This window comes from Manacus candei, unplaced genomic scaffold, assembly GCF_025592945.1.
Source record: "Manacus candei isolate 608988 ecotype Guabito, Panama unplaced genomic scaffold, ASM2559294v1 h1tg000060l, whole genome shotgun sequence".
NCBI classification, from domain to species: domain Eukaryota; kingdom Metazoa; phylum Chordata; class Aves; order Passeriformes; family Pipridae; genus Manacus; species Manacus candei.
In genome coordinates, this window is record NW_026138108.1 from 4,509,354 (window position 1) to 4,523,284 (window position 13,931).

Sequence of the window (13,931 nt, forward strand, 5' to 3'; positions counted from 1 at the left end):
CTTTTGTGGAAATACACACGGTGATATTCTGCAGACAAAACCACTGCAGTATGCTCTAAAAGCAAACAGAAGATCTGGACAGTAATAATAATCACTGGCTTTTCCAAACCCCCCTTCACGTCAGAGCTGGAAAATAATTTGTAAAGGTCTTTGAAACAGCAGACAGGATCTCTGGTCTCTGCTTTGCTGGGAGATGCTGTGAGCAGCCTCAGGCCCAGAGCAGTGTGCAGCAGCCCCAGTAACCCAGCTTGCAGGCTCCAGTCCCATTGGCATGGGCACAGACACGCTGCAGATCTCATAGGACCATTGGTGTTACCCAGATTTAATTGAGTGCTTAAGCAGGCAATGACAAGAAGAACTCGTAAAATGAAGGGTTTTGGTCCCTGCTCCGTGATGCTTAAGCTTGCTGGGCCAGGCTCAACCAAAAGGATGTTTCTTCTTCTCTGGCCATTCCCTGGTCTTGTTTATCACTGCTGACAGCCACCTGGGCTTGCTCATGTGGCCGGGGTCAGCCCTGGCTGTTAATCTTCTGAAAAGCTTTGTTCTCTCTTGTGTAAATAGTGGCCCCTCCTTCCCTTGGCTCTTCCCATGCCGGGACTTACGCTGTTGCTCCTGTTAGTTCAAACCAACCCTTGGCATTTCCTTGCACCAAATGGACAGAGTGAATCTCCTTTTCTTCCTTCTCCCCACTAAAGAAAACCAGAAGTAGCATGCAAACCAGCAGGTTTGCAGGAAAGACAGGCGTGTCCTTGGGAGCCAGAGGGATGGACATCAGCTAAAGTGGTGGCGTTGGGGCTGTGCTGGCTTGATGCTTCTCCTGGGGTTGTGTTTGCAGAGGGGCACAGGGGAGCAACCAGTTTTCTAAGAGCATTCAGGCAGTCTCCCTTGCTCCCTGGGAGTTTTTCTGGTAGCCCAAACATAGATTTGTGACCAGGGCCACGAATACTGGAATGATTCTGCCTTGTACACCATCAGCACTCCAGCTTGCCTGAAGCCCTGACCAGTGACTCAGCAGATTTATTGTCCTGTCCTGATTCCGCATCAAATTTTCTGGATGTTATCCTGGGGCATCCACAAGCGGCCACTACACACACAGCAGAAAATAACCCAGCCCAGGCTGCAGTGTCCTAGACCTATGTAGCATCGTTGCTTGGCAGTCCAGGGGGATGCTGAGGCATGGCAGGAGCTGGGCTGTGCTCAATCTTGTGGCTTGAGCAGCCATTTTCATTGTGCACTCCCTGCTTCTCTCCCTGGTGAGAGCACATACGTTTTGTAAATCCTTGGCTCCTGCAGTCAGTTCAATATAAGACTCCCAGATCTTGGAGAATTACTTCATGTTTCAAGCCACTGGGGTCATGGAGGAGGCTGTGTATCTCCTGGCATCTCCTAAGAGCTCAGAAAGGCAAAAAAAAGACTTGCCCACATTTACTACATATTTTGGACCTCTGGGTTCTAAACTAATCTCCAAGTTGCACATCCTAATTCCCATTCCCAGGCAATGTGATCGCCTTGAGTCCCAAAAACCATCTCCTCAGGCCGATGCTTGCAACGTGATGCTTTCCCACCCAAGACCCCTCACTGGGAGGTGAGTCTTCTTGGAAACACAAGGAAAGAAGTAGGAAAAACCCAATAGTCCCTGTGCAAGGCCAGCCCACATCTGGTGCTGACAGCTGTGCACCCCGGGAGGGCTGTGGCTCCGCACAGCAGCAGGATATGCACAGGCGGGGAGCTGGAGTCATGCAAGTGCATGTGCCTGGCTTAAAGCTGTATGGGAACGTGAGGATCCAGTGTCCTAATCTTTGGATCTTCATGCTTTCCTGTTCTAGCAAGCTGTTCAGGCCACCTCCTGCTGATGTCTTATCTCTGGGGCTGCCTACAAGCACAGGACAAGCAGCAGCTGAGTTTGAAACACCTCTGGTGCGAACAAGCTAGGGCCAGCGTCAGTGCAGATGAAAACCATGGACTTTTTGTTTCTGATGTGCTGCTTGCCTTTGCCTGCATATGGCCCCAGAGACAAGCAGCAAGTGGGGTGCTCCTCCTGGAGATACGGAACTGCTGCTTCTTCCTCTCCATCATGCAATAATACCTCGAGAGACCCCCATTGTACAAGACGGCAAAGGCATCTTCCCTGTAACACAGGATAAGGCTTCAAATGGGATTTAGGAGCAGCCAGAGGAAAGAAGATGGAATAGCTGAAGGAGAGAAGGACAGTGTCAGGCTGTGGCTCTTCCAGCCCAGGTTTAGGTCTTTTTGCATGCCTCTCATCCTAATTTTCCTTCTTGCTGTGTTTCAGCTATGACTTTAAGCCATCTGGGACTTCGGAGCTGGAGGAAGATGAGGGGTTCAGTGACTGGTCCCAGAAGTTGGAGCAGCGCAAACAGAGGTGGGTAGGACACAGATGAACCCAGGGGAGGGGTACCAATGAGCCCAGCAAAAGAAGTGTCCCTGAGGAGGGGTGACCAAACCGAGGTCAAGTCTAGCACGTGTAAGGATGAGGCCAGAGGCTTGAGCATCAACAGGACAGAACAGGCCCCACACCGCTGGAACAGATGCTCTCTCCTGCCCTTTGGGCTAGCTGGGGGGAATGGCCCAGGGATGGCCTCAGGCTTTGGGGATGTTTGGATTGAGCTTTGCACTCCAAGCAATGGCAGCCTGCCAGGACACCTGGGTTTGGAGGAGTGACAACAGCAGATTTAAGCCACCTGAGCTGTTGCAGGGGCTGAAACGACCTCTAACATAATCCAGGCCAGCCTAAAAAGCTGTTCTAAGTTATTGCTGCTTCCTGGCTCATGTCAGCATAGTGAGTGTTATGGCCCCAGCCCACCCTGTGCTTGACTCCTCTTTGAGCAGGGAAAAACAAGAACCAAAGAGCCCTGAGCAGTGCCTATGTGCCAGCTGTTTAGTTCCCATCTCCCATCACTCCCCTCCTGCTGAATGGAACCAAACTTCTGCCTTAACCGTTTCCCTTGGACAACATCTACCTGCTCATTAACTCTGTGACTCAGCTCTCTTAGCAGCTTGATTTTGTAGGGAATTTTTGACATAGCCTCTTCTTTACCCCAAAGAATTCTTTGCCCAGAGGGGTGGTGGATACCTCATCCTGGAAACATTCAGGGCTGGGTTGGATGGGGCTCTGAGCAACCTGATCTAATTGAAGATGTCCCTACTTACTGCAGAGGAGTTGGACTAGATGACCTTTAAAGGTCCCTTCCAACCCAAACTATTCTATGATTCTATGACTGAAAAAATGCTTAAGATTAATATTTACTGCTGAACAAATAAATAGAGCTCACAGTTTTGTTACTTTTTTTTTTCAAATGTCATGGCTAAACCACTCTGCAAGCTGTACCTTTGCAGCCCTGATCTCACAAGCACTGCTCAAGCACCTTGCCTCCAAGGAGCAGCATTGATTATAACATCTGTGGGAGCAATTAGGAATCATGTGCTTTTCAGCATGCTGCCTCTTTTTCCAGCCCCCCCTTGCAAAGAGTTTGCCTGGAGAGAAAGGCTACTGCTATTCCCTCCTTGGCTTTCAAAAGAGAATTAGCTGGAATTATCCTCTCCAGAAATTTCTCCTTGGGTTTTTATGTGATATTTGTGTTTATTCTGCAGCAGAATGGAAAGGTGCTGAGCAGGGAGGATGGTATTCATGGCAGGTGAAGCCCATCAGCAGGAGGCGGTCCTTTAAAAGCAGGGGCTGTAGCTGAATGGGCACTTGGCTAAAGGCTGGTTGATTGGAGGCAGCTAAAGGGGCTCAGATCCTGTGGGCCTGCTGGGAGCAGGCTTTTTGCAAAGGCTGGGCTTACTTCCTGGCAGGTGGCTGTGCCCTATAAAGTTCCTTCAGCAGCTTTGCCCTTGCTGACCTACCTCATCCAAAAGACAAGCTCAGAGTGTGGTGCGAGCACAGGTAGGCTGTGTGTCTGATTCCCCATGCTGAGACAACCAGTGCTGTGCTCAGGGTTTCCCAACTCCTCTCTCTCCTGCTTAGCTGAAGATGGAACAAACTCTGGGTTTTCATGTGAAGGTTGTTTAAGTGGTGGCTGTGAATGAGTGGATGGAGACAGCTACTCTCTGTTGAATGGAGTTAAAACATCTCCTGCATACCCTGAGGGCCTTGATGCTAAGACACATTTTCTTTTTGGTTCTGGTTCACTGCTTTGTGGTGGGAGATCCATGCTATCAGCTGCATGAAAGAAGATGTAGCTGTGCCAGCCTAGCTGCCCCTATACAAAATTGCTGTGGTCCAAAAGATGTTCTGTAGACTGCATTGTGTCTGCTGGCCCTAATTTTTAACATGAGCTGGTGCTTGAGCTGGAAGCATTACTGCCATCCTGGTGAAGAGCTGCTAGTTTCCTGGGCCTTCAGAGCCTGTTGACTTGTTATCCTCCCACCAACAGCCAAGCGAGCCAGAACATGCGTCATCTTTTTCCCCATGTGGTCAGTGTGGAGGGTTGGATGGTGGCTGACCTGTGAGCTGCCTTCCCAGCAGCAAGGGGGTGGGTGGAAAGGTCTTGCTTGAACTTGTTTTTGTGTTTTGGTACTGGCTGGTGAGGCAGAAGTGGTGAGTCAGCCTTGCCCTTTGGCAGCTGCCTGCTAGTCAGCTCTCTAGCCTTGCTCTCACAAGCCAGGTGATTTTCCAAGAAATGGGTGGGAGGAGAAAACTTTCCCCAGCCAGAGGACAGCTAGACGGCATGGTTGTGAGCCAGGGGTAGTTCTGGGGTTCTGTATTCCCACTGCCCCTGTGCCCAAAGGCATGGGCTGCTCTGCTTTTGCACAGTGATTGCATAAACATACTCCTAGGTCTCCTCTTGAAACCTCGGAGACCTGAAGGAATTCTGTTGTACAAACCTGATTGATTTTTTTTTTTTTTTTTTTTTTCCTGAACCCCTAAACCAAGGGGTAACCCCATCTGCTGTGGAACTCCTGTGTTTTGCTGGGCTATGAGATGAGGAATGTGAGTAGAGGTGTAATTTAGTCTAGTGAGCAAAACTGGGGCTTGGGATCAAGTGTAGATATAGCGCTGCTTGCGAAGCACTGTGTCTTGCAAATGAAAAGCCTCCAGGTTTTTCATTCAAGGCTGTGCAGCCTTGCCCTGCAGTTTAGTTTCAACTAGAGAAAAGGGGAATCTTGAGAAGCATGTCCATGTGTTGTTGGTTGGATCCTCCTCCAGCAAAAGACTGTTAACATGGAAGATGAGTTTAGGCAGAGAAGGGTTGTGTTTGGTGCCCCACATTGAATTGATGCTGGGAATTGTGGGGACAGCATCCGATCTGTGTCCTGGGTGCAGGACCGCAGGACATGCTGGTTCACCTGGGATTTTAACTGTAGCCAAGCACGGAATTGAGCCAACACCACATCATGGTGGCAGTGGTCTGAGCAGCTGCCCTCTGCCAGGGGTCTGAGCAGAGGGCAGCTCTCTGCTTTCCCGTGGGTCTTGCCCATCGTGATGCTGGTAATGTGCAGATACCTTCAGCTCTGCCACAGCTCTTAGCTGAGCTGAGTCTTGGACATTTGAAGTGTGGGAGTATGACATGACTGCTGTTACATCTGAGTGCCTGTTATGTTGGGCTGTGAGCCCTGGTGTAGAATACCCAACAAACTGTAGGCTTGGGGAAGTGGTAAAACTGGATTTCTAGAGGTCTGAGGTACCTGATGGTGTCTGTAGGCCTATAATGATGTGTTTTTCTTCTTTGATCTCTTCCCCACCTCTAGGTCTCCACGACAGTCTTATGAAGAAGAGGATGGTGGTGTGAGGGAAGCAGAAGGCAAACTGGAGCAGCTTCAGCTGGATCGGGAAAGCCCGGAGGAGATCCGGGAGGAGAATGCGGTTATCAAAGAGGAAGAAAGGTTGTGTCAGGAGGAAGAACAGGCCCAAGAGCAGGAGGAAGGGGAGCAAACCAAGCAAGAGGTGGGATCAGGAGGAGCTGACTTTCTTTCTTCCAGAGGACTGGTGGGAGAACTGGTACAGGGGCTGCTCTCCCGGATCTTAGTTCACCATTGCTGCTTATGCTGCTGGGTGCTGAGCCATTAGAGGGTTAGATATGCTTTTGTGGTGTAACTTGGGGCTTGTGCTACTCTTACCTATGTGCCTTCTTGGAGTCACTGCAGGCAGGCTCTGCCCTTTTGTGAGGGTGGTGTGTTTGCTGCCAGAGTTTGTGGTGGTTTTGCCATGTCCCTGCAATATTGAGGGGGAAAGCTACTTCTGTGGTTTTCAGGGCAGTGAATAGTTTTAAAGGAGAACTCAAATCTAAATTGTACTGCTTGTTTTTCTCTCACCAGCCTTTGTCACATTTTTGTAGCACTTTGTCTTGATAGATCTCTTAGTCTTGTGTTGCTCCCAACTGAGGTTTTCTTTCATTGCTCTGATAATTTCTGTTTAAGGAGAGACAGAGACAAAGCTGGAACTTGAGTGGTGTGCAAGTCCATTAGGGTGGCTGAGCTTTAAATGTCATTTGTTCTAAATGGATTTTAATTGAGGATTTTGTCTGAGGCTGGTATGATTTTTGCATCTGAACTGTGTGTGACTCTTCCAGCCCTTCATTCTAAGGGCAGCTTCTCTCTCTCTCCTTGTGGCCTCTGAATGAGAAATTCATGGTTTCTTATCTCAGTCGAGTAAGAAGTCTGTATTAACTGGCACAAGGACTCCTATTCATACCATTTGGGAACCTTGAACCTGCAAAATTTGTGATTTCTGCCCTCCCTTCCAAATGATACATGAGCTTCTTCCTGAATGTTTCCAAATCAGATTATATGAACTCAAAGTTTCTGCACTTTCATGTTTGTTTAGTGAAAAGCAGGAAGCCTGGGAGACAGGAAAAATCACTGTTGTTGCATAATAAGCAGTTTGACCATCTCACTTCCTGGCTTGTTAATTTTCTGCACTCAGGAAAAGAAGAGAAGAAGAAATGAGGAAGAAGAAACACCGGAGAAACGCCAGAAGGCCCCAAGCCTTACCAACCTGGAAGAGGAGGAGCTGTGCTCTGACCACACTGCAGTGTGCTCCACGAAGGTTTGTGTTCTTGGGGCCCCTCTGGAGGCACAGCAACTATTGTAATAGAGCACCTAACTAATGATGAGGAGAATGATCCCAGCCTTATGGCAATGTGGGGTGTGAATCGTGTTATCTGTCCTGCTACAGGCTGGGACTAACCACTCGAGCAGTTTGCTTCATCTTCCATGGTTGTCCACCTTCTCTCCTCCTACTTTGCCTGTTTGAGCTGTTGAAGGCTGTAACAATCTCTGTGTTTGGCAATCACTGTGAAAGTCTGAAGTTCATTGAGGACTCCAGGGAATATTGTAATACTGAGAAAGATGTCTGTGCTTTCAACTTGTGAATTTGGTTAAAAGCTATACAAGAACTCAATCAGAAAATGAAATTTCCCTTCCAAAAAAAAAAAAACCACAAAAAGCCCCAGTAACTGAAACACTAGCATTTCTCTATCTTTCTTGGAGTAAAATGTATGACTTAAATTGTTTAAACAAACTGGAATTCCTGATCTCTGAAGCATCGTGTCCTTCCCAATCACATCTGTCTGCACTGATGCTCTTGTGAAGCTTCTGTTATTAGCGCCACCTGACTTGCACCTTGTGACTTACATTGCATTTCCTATAGATTCTCAGTTCTGTGCGAGTGCTTTTAAATACAATAGATACAGATAAGCGATTCTGCACTGAATGTTCTTTTGTCTTTGTAAGCCCTAAGCTTTTTGATTGTAGCAGTGAGGGAAACAGTGAGGAGTCTGTGTAGCCTGTTAATCTTCTGTTGGTATTATCTTTGTTTTTTTTTTGCATTTAGATCTGTGCTATTTGCTGCTTAGTCAGCATTTCCTGGCTAGGGATGATTGTTTGAGCACTTTTTTTCATCAGTAAATAGATTGCAAGAGGAAGGTTTCATCATCTACAACCATCAGATTCTTGCTCTTAATGGAGAAACCTTTTTTATAAAGGTTTTTAAATAGGTTTTTAAATTTTATAAACCTTTTTAAATAAAACGAGGGGAGACAGGGTGGGTTTGGATGCAGGCTATGTAAGGTTTGAAAAGTGGGGTGGGGGTAGCCAAAGCGTATTCCTGGAATGGGACTGGTGGGGAAATGTGGGAAACACTTTCAGCAACTTTTATGAAACTTCTGTCATTACAACCCCAAAACACACATAACTTCTTAACCTCAGCTTAACTGCTGCTGCTTGGATTAACCCAGGGAAAGGTTTTTAGAAATACAGTCTGTGTTTTATGATGATGATGTCAGAGCTCACCCCTACGCCAAGCTGGATGTAAAGCTGTTCAGGAAAAATCTGAACTTGGAATCTTTCCAAAGGAAGGATGATCTTTACACCCTAGCCAGCAGGGCTTTGTGACCACTAAGAACTAAACACGTTGACCACCAAGGTGTTTTGGCACAGGAAGCTCAACAGAAACCCTGCTTGTAGTGGAAAGACAAAAGCATCTGCAGTCAGCAGTGTGTTCCCTTGCCAGCTGTGGCTGGTGGAGGCTAGGTACACATCTGGGGTGGGCTGATGTTGGATTGCAGTGTGATTGGTTGGGGTGTCCAGGGCTCAGAGGGCCACCGTGGCCTGAGGGGCTGAATAGGTGTATGGTGGAAAGGGGGAAGCCTTGTACCAGTCCTGTTTTGTCCCAGGCTGCTTGTGAGCCACGAGCTTTGAGGTTGGCTGAGTAAACAACTGTGGTTTCTTTTGGCCTACAGAAAGTGCTTTGGACCAGAGAAATACACAACTCTTGCTGCAAGGAATTGCCATACAGGGTAGGGGGAGGTGGTCTCCAAATAGCATAGTGAAAGTTTGTTCCGACCTAGACTGTCATGCTGGGATATACTGTCACTTATAGCTTTTTCTAAGCCCCTCTAGAAAACCCCTGTTTAACCTGATGCTCATTTACAACCTTTCAGAAGCCCCTGTGGGTGGTTTGCGCCTCTCAAGGCTTTTTGCTATTGATATGTACTTGTGGTTGAGAAGCAGAGACATGGGCAGGGATCTGCCAGGTTGCCCTTTCAGGTTACTGTTATGCACCATGAGGTAGCAGCCTGCCCATCAATGAGCTGGATGGTCAGTCCAGTCTGAAGTCACGGCTCAGAGGCCAGCATCACTTCCTTTAACACCAAGGAAAGGAGTGAACTGGTAGCAGGCAGGCAGCCTGCCTGGCAGAAAGAGCTGGCTTATGGGCTTCTCTCGTGCTGCTGTGTTGGGACCCTGCAGAGTGGCTCTCCCCATGTCATCTCTATTAGCCAGGGTTGCACTGTTTAGTTGTTCTCTAATAGGCCTTCTGCTCTTTGGCACAGCCGGTAAATGTGTCCTCTATGTGACACTGTCTTGTCTTCTGTTTAGCTAGAATTTAGCACTGATTTCCTGAAAGCATCTTAAAAGGATCATTCAGTGCTGTTTTTTATCTGCTAACTTGGTAGGTGATGTTTCCTGTGGCACAGGCAGCAGTTTTACAGGGGGAGAAGGCTCCTTGTTACTTGGTTGCTGCTCCTTGACTCTGTGGGAGCTGGTGTTAAGAAAGCTTCCCCTTTGACTTCAAGGTGATTTTTCTCTCTGTATGATTGTTTTCTGGGGCATGAAAAAGTTGTGATGTTTAGCAACATTTGGGCTTTCCTTTCCTGCAGTGGTTGTGAAGTGCTTGCTTGCCTTCCTGTCTTGGCCAAAGAGTTATTGCACAGGAGCATCTGGTGCAAAACTCTTTCCTGATGGCTTGACATGAAGAGCTGCCTTGCAGGTGGCTCCATGTGCTGACTTGCCCTGTCTGTGTTCTTCTCTGGTCTAAGCTGATCTAACTCATGCCTGTGCTGCTCCCATGCTTGGCTTTTCTTCCATGTAGCTGGCAGTACCTCTATTTTCCCCCCTTGTCTTTCCACATTTGCCACTTTCCCTGTTGTGTCTGACCAGGGAATCAAGTGTCTGGGAGAAACTTGCTCCTGATCAGAGTGAGTAGAGAAAACGGTCTTGGTTGTTGCTTCAGCTGTCAGTTAAGCTGCACATTGTTGGTTTGCCCCTGAAACTGGTTGGGATTCTGCTCACCTGCCGTGGAAAGAAGGAGGAAAGGGAATGCTCACTGTCTCTCAGCAGCATGGGAACATGGGACTGAGCGAGGCATTTTTAACCAAAATACGGGTGAGGGATCAGTGAAAAGAAAATGGTCTTCTGGGGTGACTACATTCATCTGGGGTCCATAGAAAAAAGTAATATCTTTGTCTTTTTTTCTCCCACTTCAGATCACGGACAGAACTGAGTCGCTGAACCGCTCAATACAGAAAAGGTATTTCTAGGGTTGACCTCAGGGTAAAGCAGGTCACTGCAAATGGAGGATACCAGCAGGTCCTGCTGTGGGGAAGGGCAGAAGTGACAGGCTGCCTGTGGCCCCTGAAGTTCTTCCTTCTGCTTGAAGTGCTGGGGGAACACATTAATCCTTTTCTCTCCTCTGCTCTGCAGTAACAGCATAAAGAAGACTCAGCCTCCCCTCCCTGTGTCAAAGATTGATGACAGGCTGGAGCAGTACACACAGGCTATTGAGGTGGGCTGCTGTGTTGTCTCTGTCCCCACCCTCCAAGGAGCCCCCTTTCCTGGTGTTGCTCTCCTCCCGTGCCTCTTAGCTTTACCATCTGGGAGATGACAACTAAATTGTCTCCTCTGGATGGGAGTGCTGCTTGCTCCTGTCTGTATCTCCCTCCACAGCACAAAGTAGTCTTTTTTTTTTTTTTTTTTTTTTTTAGCAAGCTGTCCCATCCTTGTTTCCTTATGTTCCCTTCTAAAAGGATGGAAGTTTCTGACAGGAACTAGTTAGACTCTACAAGTCTCCTTTCATAGCCCCTCATCCCTGAGGACCTTTAATTACAGGGGTTAAAAAAAAAAAAGTAAAAGCACACTCTTTAATGGTGATGTGTCTCCATTTGTTTTCCAGACATCCACAAAGGCTCCAAAACCTGTCCGGCAGCCCTCTCTTGACCTTCCCACCACAAGCATGATGGTAGCCAGCACAAAAAGCCTCTGGGAGTCTGGGGAAGTCACAACTCAGTCTGCTGTGAAGCCCTCTGCTTGTAAGGTATGGCACGTGGAGGACTTGCCTTGCTTGTGCAGGAGGCGAGGGACTGGCCCCTGGGCACAATGTGCATTGCTCCTGTGTTAGCCTGTTGGTGTGGCTCGTTCATGGTGCCCAACACCTCCCAAGAGATTCAATCTCTTCTACCAGGTTGCGAGGCCTCTTACCTTGGAGATTCAATTTGTCTGTGTTAGGGTCCCCAGTTGTCCCTTGGTGGTGCAGCTGGGAAAGCCTCTGTGATGCTGGTTGAGGCTCCAACTTGAAATGGGAATAAAATTGGCTGGTGGGGAGAATGCATCTGTCTTCTGCAGGGGCTTGGGCTGAGCTCCAGTTGTTTGAGCACAAAGTTGATCTAGTACCAAGGTGATAAATCTTGTAAATTTGGAAAACGCATACAATATTATGTATTGCTCTAAATGACTTCACTTTCTGGTTGTTGTGATTGAGGCTGATTCTGTAACACATTGGTTGCAAATCTGTGTATATGTGAGCAAAATTCTTTCCACTCAAGAAGCTTTGATGGTAATGTGTCCTAAATAGTTAGCAAACTTAAGAAAATAAACATCATGGAACTGATTCAGACTCTCATTGAAGAGACTTAGAGGAAAACATAGGATATATACTGGGAACAGGAAGAAGTTTTCAAGATCATAGGTTTTAGCTGCAGCTGTTATAGGTCAGATGATGTGATATAAATAAAAAAGGAGGTCAGATGTGTGGGTTTGAAATGGACACGAACAGAGGCACGTACAGCAGCATTAGCAGTGAAGGGTAATGAGAACATCATCTTCTCAGGATATCGTGGCTGGAGACATCGTGAGTAAAAGAAGTCTTTGGGAACAGAAGGGCAATCCCAAACCTGAGAGCAATATCAAGGTGAGCTACTGTCTGTGAGTATTGAGAGCACTTGCTCTGCTGAAAAACACTTGGCTGGAGCACTTGGCTGGATTGGAGGTATTGAGAAGATGATGATGTTCTACAGGGACAAGGGCTACCTGTACCTATCAAAGCAATTGCATATCTAAGAGCTCTTCCTAACAGTGAAATACTATTGCTTCAGCCCTAGTGAAAATGGGGGCAAAAATTAGCTTTATATCCAGTAATGCTGTAAGGTCTCTTGAACAGCTTGTTCTCAGCCCATGAGCTGGGAGTCTCAGCCTTCTAGCTCCAATGGAACTGCAAATGTTGAGTTACTTTGCTCTTGTTATGTTTTTTAGTATTGCAAGTAAACAAAACATGCAAAACTAAGTGGAACTGAACCTAAGGCAGTATCAACATCTGCAGATGGATCTGGGATTTTGTGGGAATGTTTGTAGAAATGTCTTTTAAAATGCATCAAGGAGCAACTGCTCAAACTCTCCAGGCTGGGAGAGGAAAATCAAAGTATCTTGTCAGTTCCTGGCTTGGAGCTGCCAGTATATGGTAAATAAAACCAATTTTTGCCATGGGTAAAAGCAACCCTGGCTTGGGGGTCTGGGCTCTGAGGTGAGTCTTCCCTCACAATGCCTGGCATTGCATCTTCTCTTTCCTATTACACATCCTGTGCTTGCTGTGTTATCCTGTGCTTATAGAAAGTGATGATGGATCTGTGCAAAGAACTTGTGTGGAAGGGGCCAGAAGGGAGTACAGAGCAGGCTGTCTCCAAGACTTCTGGTATTAAAAACAACTGTATCATATACTCATCTGGCTTCAGTTATTTGATCTTGACTGTCTATTTAATGGAGAAAAATGCTGACTTTGGCTCTTTCTTTCTCTCCTGTTCAGTCCGTTCCTTCTGGCAAAAAGTATAAATTTGTTGCAACAGGCCATGGCCAGTACAAGAAGGCGTTGATAGATGACACTGCAGAGCAATAGTATGCCTGGAGAACTCATTAACCAGGTAGGTGGGATATGACCTTGCACTGTGTAACAAAGTCCTGGACTCTTCTGGCAGGATGTTGGGTTATTTCTGCCAGCTGCACTTTGGGTGAATTGGAAGGTCCTGTATGGGAACATCTGGAGCCTTGCTTCCTCTGGGCCTGACTGTCTGAGCTGGAACAGTGTGGGTACATAGCAGGGGTTTGTTTTTGCCTCTGACTTTCTGATACTGATAGGAAGCTGGATACCTGTGTTAGTTTAAACTTCAGGATAAGTCCCTTAGCTGCTGCTGTTTGGGTGAAGATGTGTTTGCCTTTGCTAGTTCAAAGGAACAGTCTCAATAAGCTCTCTTTTTTCATGCTCTCTTATGTCGCAAGGAGAAGTAGATATTTGGAGGTCATTCTGTCTGAGCATGGGGCTGATGTACTTCTGAAATTCAAGTGTTTCTGGGGTCTAATTCCCAGATTTACTGAATTAATTATGGGGAAAACTTTTCATGGCTCCAGTAGCCTCTTGGAACGAGTCGATAATAAGGTTGTAGCAGGGAGGATGTGAGCAGCTGTTGTGCTGGGTAGACCAACAGAGCAGAAAGAACTACTCTCTGATGTGCAGCAAGGGGAAGGCAGGGCTGGGTTACTGTGTCTGTGCTCTCTTGAAATAGCTTTTGGATCTCATGTTCCTATTGTGTTTGTGCTCCTAGACACCCTGCTGTTATCTTGAGTGGATGATAGTGGATTGCATCAATAAGGAAGAATAGTGTAGAGGGAGGTGATAACCAGTTGGATCCAACTGGGCAGCATCTGGCACAATGAGTGGAGAGGAAGTTGTTGAGGGTGAAAACAAGCTCATTCTCTCTTTTTGCTACTATAAAAAAGAAGCTTTATTTCTTAGCCAAGCTTATAAATAGCTCTGTCTGCTACAAAACACCTTTTGTTTCTGAATTCTTCTGGGACCTGTGTTCCTTCCCTTCCTTCCCCTCCCCCCCTTAAGGAGATGACTTCTGAGTGCAGCATATTGTTTTGTT

The 13,931-nt window shown here is 47.1% G+C and overlaps 1 protein-coding gene across 2 annotated transcripts in view; it reads left to right on the forward strand.

The window, feature by feature from the left end:
• The window catches only part of LSP1 (lymphocyte specific protein 1), a 39,808-nt gene extending 26,879 nt beyond the window's left edge, over positions 1-12,929 (forward strand). For both annotated transcript variants that reach the window (XM_051804080.1, XM_051804081.1), the window contains exons 3-10: positions 2,294-2,383; positions 5,713-5,908; positions 6,887-7,009; positions 10,227-10,270; positions 10,444-10,525; positions 10,913-11,053; positions 11,846-11,926; positions 12,815-12,929. In XM_051804080.1, the coding sequence (XP_051660040.1) occupies positions 2,294-2,383; positions 5,713-5,908; positions 6,887-7,009; positions 10,227-10,270; positions 10,444-10,525; positions 10,913-11,053; positions 11,846-11,926; positions 12,815-12,904 (847 nt within the window). In that variant the 3' untranslated portion in view covers positions 12,905-12,929. The remainder of the gene's footprint in view (positions 1-2,293; positions 2,384-5,712; positions 5,909-6,886; positions 7,010-10,226; positions 10,271-10,443; positions 10,526-10,912; positions 11,054-11,845; positions 11,927-12,814) is intronic.
• The last annotated feature ends 1,002 nt before the right edge of the window (positions 12,930-13,931 follow it).